The sequence below is a fragment of the Bubalus kerabau genome, chromosome 16 (assembly GCF_029407905.1).
Source record: "Bubalus kerabau isolate K-KA32 ecotype Philippines breed swamp buffalo chromosome 16, PCC_UOA_SB_1v2, whole genome shotgun sequence".
Classification (NCBI taxonomy): domain Eukaryota; kingdom Metazoa; phylum Chordata; class Mammalia; order Artiodactyla; family Bovidae; genus Bubalus; species Bubalus kerabau.
This window is the reverse complement of record NC_073639.1, coordinates 8,374,040-8,387,187: the sequence shown is the minus strand read 5'-3', so window position 1 is coordinate 8,387,187 and position 13,148 is coordinate 8,374,040. Positions and strand designations below refer to the sequence as shown.

Genomic DNA, 13,148 nt, shown 5'->3' with positions numbered 1-13,148 from the left:
AATGGTGGCTGAGCACTGGCTTTGACTTAAAGTCACCAGCTACATTAGGCCCTAATAAGAGTGTCAGCCTGTCCTTTGAAGCCAGGCCTCATGAACCAACCTCGGCCAGCTTCAAACTTTTCTTCTGCAGCTTCCTCACCTCTCTCAGCCTTCAGGGAATTGAGGAGGTTTACAATCTTGCCATAGACTAGGCTTTGGCTTTAGGGAATGTGGCTGCTTTGGTTGTCTCTCCGGATCCCTCAGACTTTCTCCACATCAGCAAGAAGGCTGTTCCACTTCCTCATCGTTCACATGTTCACTGGAGCAGCACTTTTCATTTTCGTCAAAAAGTTTTTCTTTGTACCCACAACTTGGCTGTTTGGTGAAGGAGAACTTAGTTTCAGCCTGTCTCTGCTTCCGACATGCCTTCCTCACTAAGCTTAATCATTTCTAGCTTTTGATTTAAAGTGAGAGACACGTGACTCTTCCTTTCATTTGAACCCTTAGAAGCCATTTTAAGGTTAGCAACTGGCCTAGCTTCACTATTGTTTTGTCTGAGGGAATAGGAAGCCCTAAGGGGAGACAGAAAGATGGGGAAATGGCCGGTTGGTCGGTGGAGCAATCAGAACACACACAACACACATCAGTTAAGTCCTCTGTCTTAAATGGGCATGGTTCATAGCGTCCTAAAACAATTAACAATAGTAGCATCAATGATTACAGGTCACCATAACATATAATAATGATTAAAAAGTTTGAAATATTGGAAGAATTACCCAAATGTGCAATAGGGACACAAAATGACCAAATGCCGTTGGGAAAATGGTGCTAATAGACTTGCTCGACAGAGTTGACACAAACGTTCAATGTGTACAAAACACAGTGTCTGCTACGTGCAAGAAAGCAAAGCATAATAAAGAGGTGTGCCTGTTTCAGCACATCTCTGCCACAGGCTTTGTTCTTCCAGGAACTCAAACCTAGACGGGCAAGGAATACTGAGTTCCCCAGATTCCTGTAGGGATTCCCTGGTAGCTCAGTCGGTAAAGAATCTGCCTGCAATGCAGGAGACCTGGGTTTGATACTTGAGTTGGGAAGATCCTCTGGAGAAGGAAATACCAACCCACTCCAGTATTCTTGCCTGGGAAATTCCACCGACAGAGGGGCCTGGTAGGCTACAATCCGTGGGGTCACAAGAGTCGGACATGACTTAGTGACTAAACCACCATCAGATTCCTGGTCTAGAAGAAAAGTTGTGGGTAACAGATGGGCATGTCCCTTTGGGCCTGCACACCTTGGCTATGGGGAATGATGTGGCTGGAGTGGGGCTAACATGCCCCTCTACAGAGTAAGGTCTAGGGCAAGTGGCAGTCACCCAGATGGAAGGGCAGCACTGACTGGAACATAAAGGCCACACTGAAAGGAGTGGTTCATCCTCAAAAGTGTCTGGTTCATCCTCACATACTCTGCAGGCAGCAGATATTCAAATTTTTAAAAATGAAATTAATGTATACTTAAGGGTTTTGTAAAACACCAATCTGTTTAATAAACCAATGCCATTTGAGTACTATAACAAATGCTAGGTGGTGGATACTTGATCCAAATTCATGATGCTACAAATATGTATTTGCTTTCATACTCAACTTATATACTACCTCTGCCTGGAGAATCCCGTGGATGGAGGAGCCTGATGGGCTGCAGTCCATGGGGTTGCTAGGAGTCAGACACGACTGAGCGACTTCACTTTCTCTTTTCACTTTCATGCACTGGAGAAGGAAATGGCAACCCACTCCAGTGTTCTTGCCTGGAGAACGCCAGGGACGGCGGAGCCTGGTGGGCTGCCATCTCTGGGGTCGCACAGAGTTGGACACGACTGAAGTGACTTAGCAGCAGCCTGCCCCATAATATTGCAAAACTTGGAGCATCTTAAGACATCTGAATGGTCTATCAGATAGTTTCGGAACTCTATTGGTGAAAATAGTAAATGGGAAAGCACTACTCGATGCAAATATATAGATTTTTCCAAATAAAATATCCTTTGTTTTTTCACCTGAAAGCCATATCTAGTTATCCCTAAGCCAATGACTAGGTGATGTTCTTGGAAGCCTGGTAATTTATTTAATATACATTTATTGAATGTCCATCATGTGTCAGGCACTTTATTAAGCCTTGGTGATACCAAATGGTTGGCTCAGTTTTTGCCACAGAAAGGAGTTTGATATTAGAGGGAAGCTGTCCAAGTAAATAATTACAAAGTGAATCGGGGTGCTGTGATAAAACTGTACAGAGATCCTATCTTGTGGGGAAATGTGAGGAAGCAGAGAGAAAAAGACTCGGAGGCCTACCTGAGCATTTAAAGGATGGAACAATGGGAATGGCTTGTGGGATCTTACATCCCTGACCAGGGATTGAACCCAGACCATGGCAGTGAAAGCGCTAAATCCTAATCTTACTGGACCAAAGAGGATTTCCCAAGAAAGGCTGTTCTTGATGGAGCAGAAGGTATGGCAGTCTGAGAGCAGATAAGGTAAGTTCAGTTCAGTTCAGCCACTCAGTCGTGTCAGACTCTCTGGGACCCCATGAACTGCAGCATGCCAGGCCTCCGTGTCCATCACCAACTCCCAGAGTTTACTCAAACTCATGTCCATTGAGTCAGTGATGCCATCCAACCATCTCATCCTCTGTCCCCTTCTCTCACCTTCAATCTTTCCCAGCATTAGGGTCTTTTCAAATGAGTCAGCTCTTCGCATTAGGTGGCCAAAGTACTGGAGTTTCAGCTTCAACATCAGTCCTTCCAATGAACACCACCAGGACTGATCTCCTTTAGAATGGATTGGTTGGATCTCCGTGCAGTCCAAGGGACTCTCAAGAGTCTTCTCCCACACCACAGTTCAAAAGCATCAATTCTTCAGCGCTCAGCTTTCTTCATAGTCCAACTCTCAGATCCATACATGACTACTGGAAAAACCATAGCTTTGATAACATGGGCCTTTGTTGGCAAAGAAATGTCTCTGCTTTTTAATGTGGTTAAATCTTCCCACAAATGCCACCTTTATTCTGACAACTTCATATAAACACCAGTATAGTTGTTTAATATTTGTCTTAAATATCACTTTAATTTTTTACTGACATACTTATTTCCGCTGTATCTTGAGCAATGCATGAGAAATCTAGGGTCATTGTGCATGCATGTGTGCTCAGTCGTAGCCAACTCTTTGTGACCCCATGGACTGTAGCCCACCAGGCTCCTCTGTCCATGGGATTTTCCAGGCAAGAATACTGGAGCGGGTTGCCATTTCCTCCTCCAGGGGATCTTCTCCACCCAGGGATCAAAACTGCATCTCTTGTGTCTCCTGCATTGGTGGGTGGATTCTTTATCACTGTACCACCTAGGAAGCCCCTTGAAAAATCTAGGGTATGGTGCATTAATTATACATTTTCTAGTACTAATATTAAAACATTAAATGGATAGCCTTTTATTATTTTAAAATCATCTTACATACCATCAACAGAATTATACTGAACTCTAGGAAAAACCAAATCAATGGAACTCGAAGTAATTCAATATATCCTTATCCTGCTTCTGTCAGAAGCAACAGGAGATGCTGTTACTGAGTCTAAGCTCATACTGCTCACTGCACAACGTGCCAGTAATCAAGAGACAATGTGTTGGGGCGAGAAATTGGCTTTATTCAATAAAATGACTTTATTCAAAAAGCCAGCAAACCGAGAAGATGGTGGGCTTGTGCCCCAAGGACCAATCGTGCCTGAGTTAGAATTCAGGTTCCTTTTCTACTAAAGGGTTTCCCGGGTGGCTCAGAGGTTAAAGCGTCTGCCCGCAATGTGGGAGACCTGGGTTCGATCCCTGGGTCGAGAAGATACCCTGGAGAAGTAAATGGCAACCCACTCCAGTATTCTTGCCTGGAGAATCCCATGGACGGAGCCTGGTGGGCTACAGTCCACAGGGTCGCAAAGAGTTGGACACGACTAAGCGACTTCACTTTTTACTAAAAGGAGAGGGAGTAAAGTCAAACACTTCGTGGTTTCCATCAGCCTCTGGAAAGTGTGGAAGTCTCTCAGTCATGTCTGACTCTTTGTGATCCCACGAACTGGAGTTCACAGGCTCCTCTGTCCATGGACTTCTCCAGGCAAGAATCCTGGATGGGTTGCCATTCATTCCCTTCTCTAGGGGATATTGGAGAAGGCAATGGCACCCCACTCCAGTACTTTTGCCTAGAAAATCCCATGGACGGAGGAGCCTGCTAGGCTGCAGTCCATGGGGTCACTAGAGTCGGACACGACTGAGCGACTTCACTTTTACTTTTCACTTTCATGCACTGGAGAAGGAAATGGCAACCCACTCCAGTGTTCTTGCCTGGAGAATCCCAGGGACGGGGGAGCCTGGTGGGCTGCCGTCTCTGGGGTCGCACAGAGTGGGACACGACTGAAGCGACTTAGCAGCAGCAGCAGCTAGGGGATATGCCTGACCCAGGGACCCAGCCTGAGTCTCCTGCACTTCAAGCAGAGTCACCAGGGGTGTGTTAATTTCTTCCTTCTTGCAGTCATTCACAGGTGGATCTGGTTAGGAGGTTTCCAGTGAGTTTAACATTGGTATTTTAGTTTAATGCTCATTACCTGGGAAGCAAGGTTCCCAGAGATGAGTCATTATACCCAGTTGAGCTTATAGGCAACATCCCTTTAGTTATCAATTTATAATAAGATTCAAAGGTTCGTCCCTATTATAATGCAAATTTCTAGTGAAATCATTATACTTTAAAATGGTTCAAGATAATACAATTTTCAGAATAACTGAAAAATCTGTTAATTTTCTAGCACCTTGTCAAATAATGAGGTAGCATATTTTTGACTTTTGATTTGAAATTCATTCTCTTGTATTAAAAAAAAAACCTAAAAGAAAGGCAAACATATAAACAAGGGGATTTTTAAAATCTGCAAAAGCAGTGCATAGCGGTAAAAGCTGGAGCATAAAATTAAAAGAGGAAAGAAAATACGCCCCAGACCAGGCAAATCCGGATGGACGGAGGCAGTATTTCCTGCCCAGCGGCCAAAAGGCATCAGTTTCTTAAGGCAAACTTGGGGCGGTTTCCGCTGAGTGAAGAATGACGTCAAAGGCGAGGGCTCAAGACTTCCTCGAAAAAAAAAAAGGGGGGATTACAAGCAGCACGGAGGACGGAAAAGACGGAAGCAGCTGTGAGAGCCTGTCGGCCGGCCTCTGGAGCGCGGACGGGCGGGACCAAGCAGGCCCCGCCCCCAGGATAGGCCCCGCCCACCCCGACCGGCCGCTCGACGCCGCCGCCAGGGGTCGCTGCGCGCCGCAGGAGCGAGGGCTAGTCTTTCTTCCCCTCCTCCTCGCTGCTCCGCCCGCGGGGCAGTGTAGGCGCCAAAATCAAACCCGCCCGAGCCGGCCCCGCCCCTCGCCGCGTGCCGGTCCCGCCGCCGGAAGACGAGCTGCCCGCGCCATGGTAAGAGTTGGAGGCGCGTTTCCCGGTCCCCTTCCTCCCCGCGGTCCGGCCGCTTAATCCTCCGGCCGTGTGGGACCCCGGCCTGGCTGGCTCTGGGCTCCTGGGGCGGCTGCAGGGGCCGGCTCCCCAGCCGGGTCAAACGCCACGTCCGCCCCGCGCTTTCCGGCTGCCGCTGCCCCAGTCCATGCAGGCATGCAGCTCCGGGACCCCCGCTTTATGCCCCCCACGCCCTCCCGGGCGGGTTAGATTAAACGCGGAGCGTTCGAGAACGTGCCCCGAGTGTCTCACAGGCTCAGCAGTCTGTCAGCAAGGCCAAGAGTCGCTTCAGAAGCCGTGTCCGGGCTCCCCGCCTCCGGCCTCCAGAAGGCGCCGCCCCCGCTTGAGAATCTTGGGGGAAGCGGCATTGAGGGCCCAAGGGCTTCGCTTGATCCCTGACGATGATTGGTTTTGTGCATTGTAGCCTGTAGAGCACATATCAGAATTTCTCACAATTTCTAAAGTGATCTAAAGAATCCCCACTTTTAATGCCAGTTAGAGGATTTCTGTGAAAATGCGCCTTTTTTACTGAAGGGCAGGACTCACTTCTAAAGTTGCTGTATTAGGGAAGCACCCGGGCTTCCCCGGTGGCTCAGACTGGGAAGAATCTGCCTACAATGCAGGAGACCCGGGTTGGACCCCTGAGTGGGAAAGACACACCCCAGCCCCAGAGAAGAGAAGGGCAACCCACTCCAGTGTTCTTGCCTGGAGAATTACATGGACAGAGGAGCCTGGCGGGCCGCAGTACATGGGGTGACAGTCTGACACAGCTGAGCACGCTCATGAAACTGCACTGACTTGGTCAGACGTGGTCTGTGGCCCAGTGAGTTCTGTCTTGGTTAGGTTCCAAACCATCTCTTTGTTTTTGCGAGTTTAATGTCTTTGTGCTCATCAAATCATTTTCATAAACCTTCAGAGTTTCTACTCTCGCTGCCCCCCCCCCCCCCTTTCTGTTGGCAGAGAATCAACGTCTAATGAAATGGATCAAAGATTTTACTTTCGTATTTAAGTTAAGTGGCCGTTATTTTGCCAAGCTAGTGGTGGATGGGGATCTAGGTTGTTCAGTGTTTATTTGAAGGTAATTGTCCAGATGTAATCATAACTGATAACGGCTTCTTTGTGGTTAGACTAACAGCCCAGCCACCTGGGCATACAATGATGTAGGAAGCCAAACAAGCACCCACTTAAGTCTGGTACCAGTGCACCCTCGTATATTTCTGTTTATAGTTACTAGCCAGATACAACTGACTACTGCATTAACTTCTTTTGTTTTTGTCTTTTTACCGACTGACTCTACACCTGCATCACCTTCTAATAGTAAATGGTTTAATTTGCCTTTAGCTCTTTTCTGATGTTTACCTCTGGTAATGGAGAAACATGAAACAAAATTTTTTGTAAGAGACATATTTCCCACTTTTCATGTATCATTAAGAAATGTTTAGTGTTATACAAAGATAACCTTTCTTCTCTTTCCTGATTGTTAATTAATTGCTGGTTGCTTCAGTGTGGTTATACTTGCTAGGTAGACAATTGTTTTAAGTCCAAGCATGTTTTTGAAATTAGAGATACGTGGTGTGGTCTGCCACTTATGAGGGCAGCAGCTAGCATCTACTTTTAATTTTTCAAAATTTTACTAGTGATCAACAGGGCAACAGGGCTGACTTTAGGATTTCTTTTTTTTTTTTTTTTGGACTGCACAGCATGTAGGATCTTAATTCCCTGACAAGGGATCGAAACTGCCTCCTGCAGTGGAAGCGCTGGGTCCCAAATCACTGGCCCTCCAGGGAATTCCTGACTTTAGGATTTTTTTAACTTATAATAAGAGAAGATTCCTTTCATTTTCCTAAAGTCAAGTGTTGGGTGAATCTCTAACTTACACTTTCAGGAGATTTCCCTTCATCTTAAATTTTACGTGAGCCCTTGTTGATTTTTTTGGAGAAATTTCTAAATATGAAGTAATGTGGCATCCTTTTACATTAGTTATTTTAACTCTGGCCATGATACTCTCCTACCATGGTTAGTAATAAACATTCTTTGTAGTGGTTGAGGAGAGTGATGAATAAATTAGCCTGAAACCAGTGTTAACGGATGATAATGTGTGTGCGTGCTAAGTCGCTTCAGTTGTGTCTGACTCTTTGTGACCCCATGTGTCGTAGCCCGCCAGGCTCCTCTGTCCGTGGGATTCTCCAGGCAAGAATACTGGAGTGGGTTGCCATGTCCTCCTCCCGGGATTTCCCGACCCAGGGAACAAAGCTGCGTGTCCTGTGTTTCCTGCGTTGGCAGGCAGCATCTTTTCCACTAGTGCCACCTGGGGAGCTCCTCCATGTTTCCTGAGTCACTTTCATAAGCTGCTGAGCTGAGTGATAAGCGCTTTCCTCAAACTGCCCTCAGGACGTTAGGTTCTCCCCATTGCCTGCCTCTGCGTTAGGTTCTCCCCATTGCCTGCCTCTGCATGGCAAATTCTTGTGGAGCCTAGGCTCTCTCAAGGAACAGTTTATAACACCAACGTGTTAGGAGCCTTTTCTAAAGCATTAGATCTTTTTCCAGTGATGCAGCCACAGACTGAAGCCCTAGGAGCCCTGCAGTGCCCCTAACTTAACCTCCAGATTCTAGGCTGAGAAAAACCATTTTCTCAATCCTGGGGCACATATAATCCCATAATAACCCGTTTCCCCCTACCCCTGTGTGCCCTTCCCTCCTCCTCCCCAGTGGCAGCTGCTAGTTTGTTCTCTTTATCTGGGAGTTTGCTGCTTTTTTGTTTCCTTGACTAGTTTGTTGTATTTTCTAGATTCCACATTTAAGTGTTATCATACATTGTTTGTCTTTCTCTGACATTTCACTTAGCCTTCCAAGTAGCTCCATGTTGCTGCTTTTTTATGATCGAGTCATAAGAATCTGTGTGTGTGTGTGTGTGTGTGTATACACCACATCTTTATCCATTCACCCTTGATGGACACAGGTTACTTCCATATCTTGGCAAATGTAAATAATGCTACGATGAACATTGGGGTGTGTGTATCTTTTTGAATTTGTGCTTCTTTGGGATATATACACACAGGAGTGGAATTGCTGGATTATATTTTTAGTTTTTTGAGAAAGCTCTGTACTGTTTTCCACAGTTTTTGCACCGGTATACATTCCCACCGAAGTATACGAGGGTTCCCTTTTCCCCACATCCTCACCAGCATTTGTTATTCGCGGTCTTTTTGATAATGGCCGTTCTGACAGGTGTGGTGAGCATCTCACTGTGGTTTTGATTTGCATGAGAGGAAAGTGTTTTAGGTAGAACAGCATTTTGTAAAAGGCACGGAGGGAATTCCCTGGTGGTCCAGTGGGTGGGACTGTGTACTTTCACTGCAGAGGGCCCAGGTTCAATCCCAGGTCACACAAGCTGCGCCTTGTGGCATGGGACCAAAAAAGGCACAGAAATGGGAAAGAGCGTGCTGCAGGTGGAGAACTACAAGTGATTTTTGTATTACAGCTTAACTTGCTTAGCTCTTCATGTTATGGTAAACTTGAGGTGGGGAGTGGACCTGTGAGAGGTAGGTTGGGGACAGATGGTAGACAGCCTTGTCTGTCATTCGAGGGTGACTGGATTCTCCTGGATACTTGGGAGCCACTGAAAAGTTTTAAGCAAGGGAGAGGCATGGTTAGATTTGCCTTTTGACAGCATGGAATGTGGCCTTGGAGGGACAGAGTGTGGTGAGCAGACTGCAGATCTAAAGTAGGCCTGAGCTTAGGTGGAGGCATGAGGGGTGGAGCAGACAGGATAGATTTGAGAAACAGCTTAGCACGGAGATTGGCAGGACTTGGTAACTGGTTGGATGTGAAATGGAGATGAAGGAATCTAGGGTGACGGCCAGGCCTCTGGCTTGGGTAACAAGTGGCGTTGAACTGAACTCAGGATCCAGAAGAGCAGGTTTGGAAGGAGGTATGGGAGAGGAAGAGGTCAGTTTAGACCTCCCAAGTTTGAGGCTGTTCAGCAGGCAGGTAGTTAAATGTGATTGGAGTTCAGGCCCCCATCTAGCCCAGGGATGTAAAGGTTTGAGGTCTTAGCATGAAAACAGGTAAGATCAAAGAAAGAATATGAGGGGATCAATAGAGAAAGAACCTGGGAAACTGCAGTATTTGAGAATGGACAGAGGAAAAAGAGAAATATTAACTTTGAGGCTGCTTATTTTACCTATACAATCATCAAGGAACACTGGATAATTTGCTGTGAAAATGAGTGTGTGCGTTTCTAGGCCGTATATTCTGGAATGCATTCACAACGACAATTCCAAATTCCTTTCTTAACTTCAGATTGGCTAAAGGGTAGGATAATAATCACCTGAAGTAGGCTTTTATTTTCCACTTGCATTATGTTCTCCTTCCTCCAGCCTGCCCTCCACAATGCTACGTTACTCTGACTCCCTGTTTTAGAAATTGCCCTGTCGCTCCTCAGTTGCCTGGACAGTCAGCCTGCCGTAATCTGGCCCCAGACAACCTCTCTCATCTCATCTGCCACTCCCTGTACACCCTCATTCGTTTGATAAGCGTCCCTAAGTGTTTGTCTCTCTGGAGCATTCCGTGAACTTTCATAACCCTGTGCCTGTGTGTGGTCTGTGCAGGATACCCTCCTCACTGTTTCTCAACTTGCCAAAATCCCGCTCATCTCTTGCCTCCCGAGCTAACCCTTCTCTCTTTCCTGGGTAGAATTAATTCATTCTGTCTTGGGTAGCAATTTATGCATGTACCTGTTCATCAATGAGAAGCATTTTATGGCTGTTTATTTTCTTTGAGAAATGAACTCTTTGGAAGGTAGATACAGTGATTTATTGATCACTTGATACATAATGAATTTCTACAAAATGCCAGACTGTCTGGGCCACAGGAGTTGTTATTATAGCGGCAGCACCCACCACGAGGCCTGGCTATGAGATTTATTAACCCTCTTGTCTCAGACGAGGTCGCGCATTATTTCTAATAATGTTTCGAACCAAGTTGTCTTAAAAAGCATTGGTTTTTGGTTTTTGTTTTTAAAGCAGTTTACTTTTTAACTTTTATGCCTAACTTTTGTGCTTTAGTCGAAGAAAAAAGGACTAAGTGCAGAGGAAAAGAGAACCCGCATGATGGAAATATTTTATGAGACGGTAAGTTGTTTCCCTTAAGATTTTTAGTACTTTGTGCAGTTTTCTCTGTAAGCATATGTCATCCAGTGTTAACTGTACCTTTTCACTAGAAATCAATACCGACCAATTTCCTGAAGAATGAGTAAAATTCAACCAACATTTGTGGTTCCTGTGGGCTGTGGAGCTTGAAAGAACCCTATCCCAGTGTTTGTAGAGTCTCTTCTATTCAGGGGCTTCCCTGATAGCTCAGTTGGTAAAGAATCTGCCTGCAATGCAGGAGACCCGGGTTCGATTCCTGGGTCGGGAAGACCCCCTGGAGAAGGAATAGGCTACCCACTCCAGTATTCTTGGTCTTCCCTTGTGGCTCAGCTGGTAAAGAATCCGCCTGCAAGGCGGGAGACCTGGGTTCAATCCCTGGGTTGAGAAGATCCCATGGAGAAAGGAACGGCTACCCACTCCAGTATTCTGGCCTGGAGAATTCCATGGACTCTACAGTCCATGGACTCGCAAAGAGTCAGACACGACTGAACGACTTTCACTTTTCTATGCAGACTGCCCTACCCTCTGGCACCATGATTTTTTTTTATGTTTATATTGGAGCATAGTTGACTAACAGAGTTATGTTAGTTTCAGGTACAGCAGAGTGATTTGTTTATACATATACAAGGATCTCCCGTACAGTATAGAGGGACAATTGCTTAAATGGACTCCTGTGCCAAACACTGCAGGAGCATGAATCTCAATGCAATGGCTCAGGAAAGGCTTCACAGCACCTTTAAAATGGGAAGGGTGTTGTTTGCTAAGCAGATGATCAGAGAAGTTGTGGACAGAAGAAATTTGTGTTACTGCTTGGTCTCACATCTTGTTTTTTTCACATTAATTATGCTGCTGTATATTGTTCACTTATATCTGGATATGAGATTTATTAATAGTAATAACAGCCCCAAAATATGTATTAAGGACTTAGAACAAAGTTGGAAAGTTTTCTAGAATCTGTAGACATAACAATGAAGTAGATGGACAAAGGCCATGCCCTCATGGAGCTTCGATTCTAATTCAGGGAAGCAGAAAAGTAATGCTAATGTTTCGATGTTCCTGAAACAGGGTAACAGTGTAATAGAGTCTAACGGGATGCAAGGAAGACACTGTTCTAAGTACTTTCCATATATGAGCTCATTTAATCCTCACAATTACCTCAGGAAGGAACAGACTGCATTATCAGATCAGATCAGTCACTCAGTCGTGTCCGACTCTTTGCGACCCCATGAATCGCAGCACGCCAGGCCTCCCTGTCCATCACCAACTCCCGGAGTTCACTGAGACTCACATCCATCGAGTCAGTGATGCCATCCAGCCATCTCATCCTCTGTCGTCCCCTTCTCCTCTTGCCCCCAATCCCTCCCAGCATCAGAGTCTTTTCCAATGAGTCAACTCTTCGCATGAGGTGGCCAAAGTACTGGAGTTTCAGCTTTAGCATCATTCCTTCCCAAGAAATCACGGGGCTGATCTCCTTCATAATGGACTGGTTGGATCTCCTTGCAGTTCAAGGGCCTCTCAAGAGTCTTCTCCAACACCACACTTCAAAAGCATCAATTCTTCGGTGCTCAGTCTTCTTCACAGTCTAACTCTCACATCCGTACATGACCACAGGAAAAACCATAGCCTTGACTAGGGTTGCATTATATTGTCCCTATTTTATAGATACAGAATCCAGAGGTGTAGGAAGTTTAGTTTATTTGCCCTAGAGCCAGTAGATGATGGAGCTAAGATTCCAGCCTGGGTGTCTAGCTACAGCATCGTTAAACGCTGTGGTGCACTACTGACCTGGGCAAGGATTTGTGGAGGGAATGGTTTCAAGGGTTAACTTTTGCCATATAATCCTACATTTTAGAACACAATTCATATTTTTTTCACAATTTATTATGACCTTAATATCTAATTACTGATAACCGTGCTTTCTAGATGTTTTTGTCATCAAGTGATGTCAAAGTATTTTGTGCCTTAGTTGTCAGATATTGATGCAAAGAAAATTATAACATGATTTGTAAATCTACAACTACAGCATAAAAATAACTGCCATGGATTGTTACCCTTTTGTTGGTAACAATCTGGACAAATAGTTCAGTAATTTTAGCATCATAGGTCTAACCTATAAACTTGTAGATCGTGTTTTATAGAAACTAACTTAAGACTTGGAGTATGGGAGACAGATGAAAAATATGCTACAGATAAACTTGTTACAAAGCTTCTGGCTGGATAAACAAGTATGAAATAAATCCACAGTCCCTTGTCTACAGAACAAGAGTCCAGTAAGCCCTGAAAACTAAAAAGTGCTTTAACAAGCTAGCCAAACCTAACCCTGACTAACATAAGACGGTCACACTTATTGTTTATCTGAATATTTGTATGTTTTGCTGCAGAAATGTTCATATGTGATACACTGGAAGTGTTCTGCCATACACTATATGTGTCCCGTATTACCCTTCTAAACTTCAGAAGGTTTCAGTCAGGAGCACAGCTTTCTCCAAAATCGTGGCACTAA

General features: G+C 45.3%; 1 protein-coding gene across 3 annotated transcripts in view; it reads left to right on the top strand.

Annotated features, from left to right (window-relative positions):
• The first annotated feature begins 5,081 nt into the window (after positions 1–5,081).
• MND1 (meiotic nuclear divisions 1) overlaps positions 5,082–13,148 on the top strand; it is an 82,313-nt gene continuing 74,246 nt past the window's right edge. For all 3 annotated transcript variants that reach the window (XM_055550013.1, XM_055550012.1, XM_055550014.1), the window contains exons 1-2: positions 5,082–5,459; positions 10,562–10,627. In XM_055550013.1, the coding sequence (XP_055405988.1) occupies positions 5,097–5,459; positions 10,562–10,627 (429 nt within the window). In that variant the 5' untranslated portion in view covers positions 5,082–5,096. The remainder of the gene's footprint in view (positions 5,460–10,561; positions 10,628–13,148) is intronic.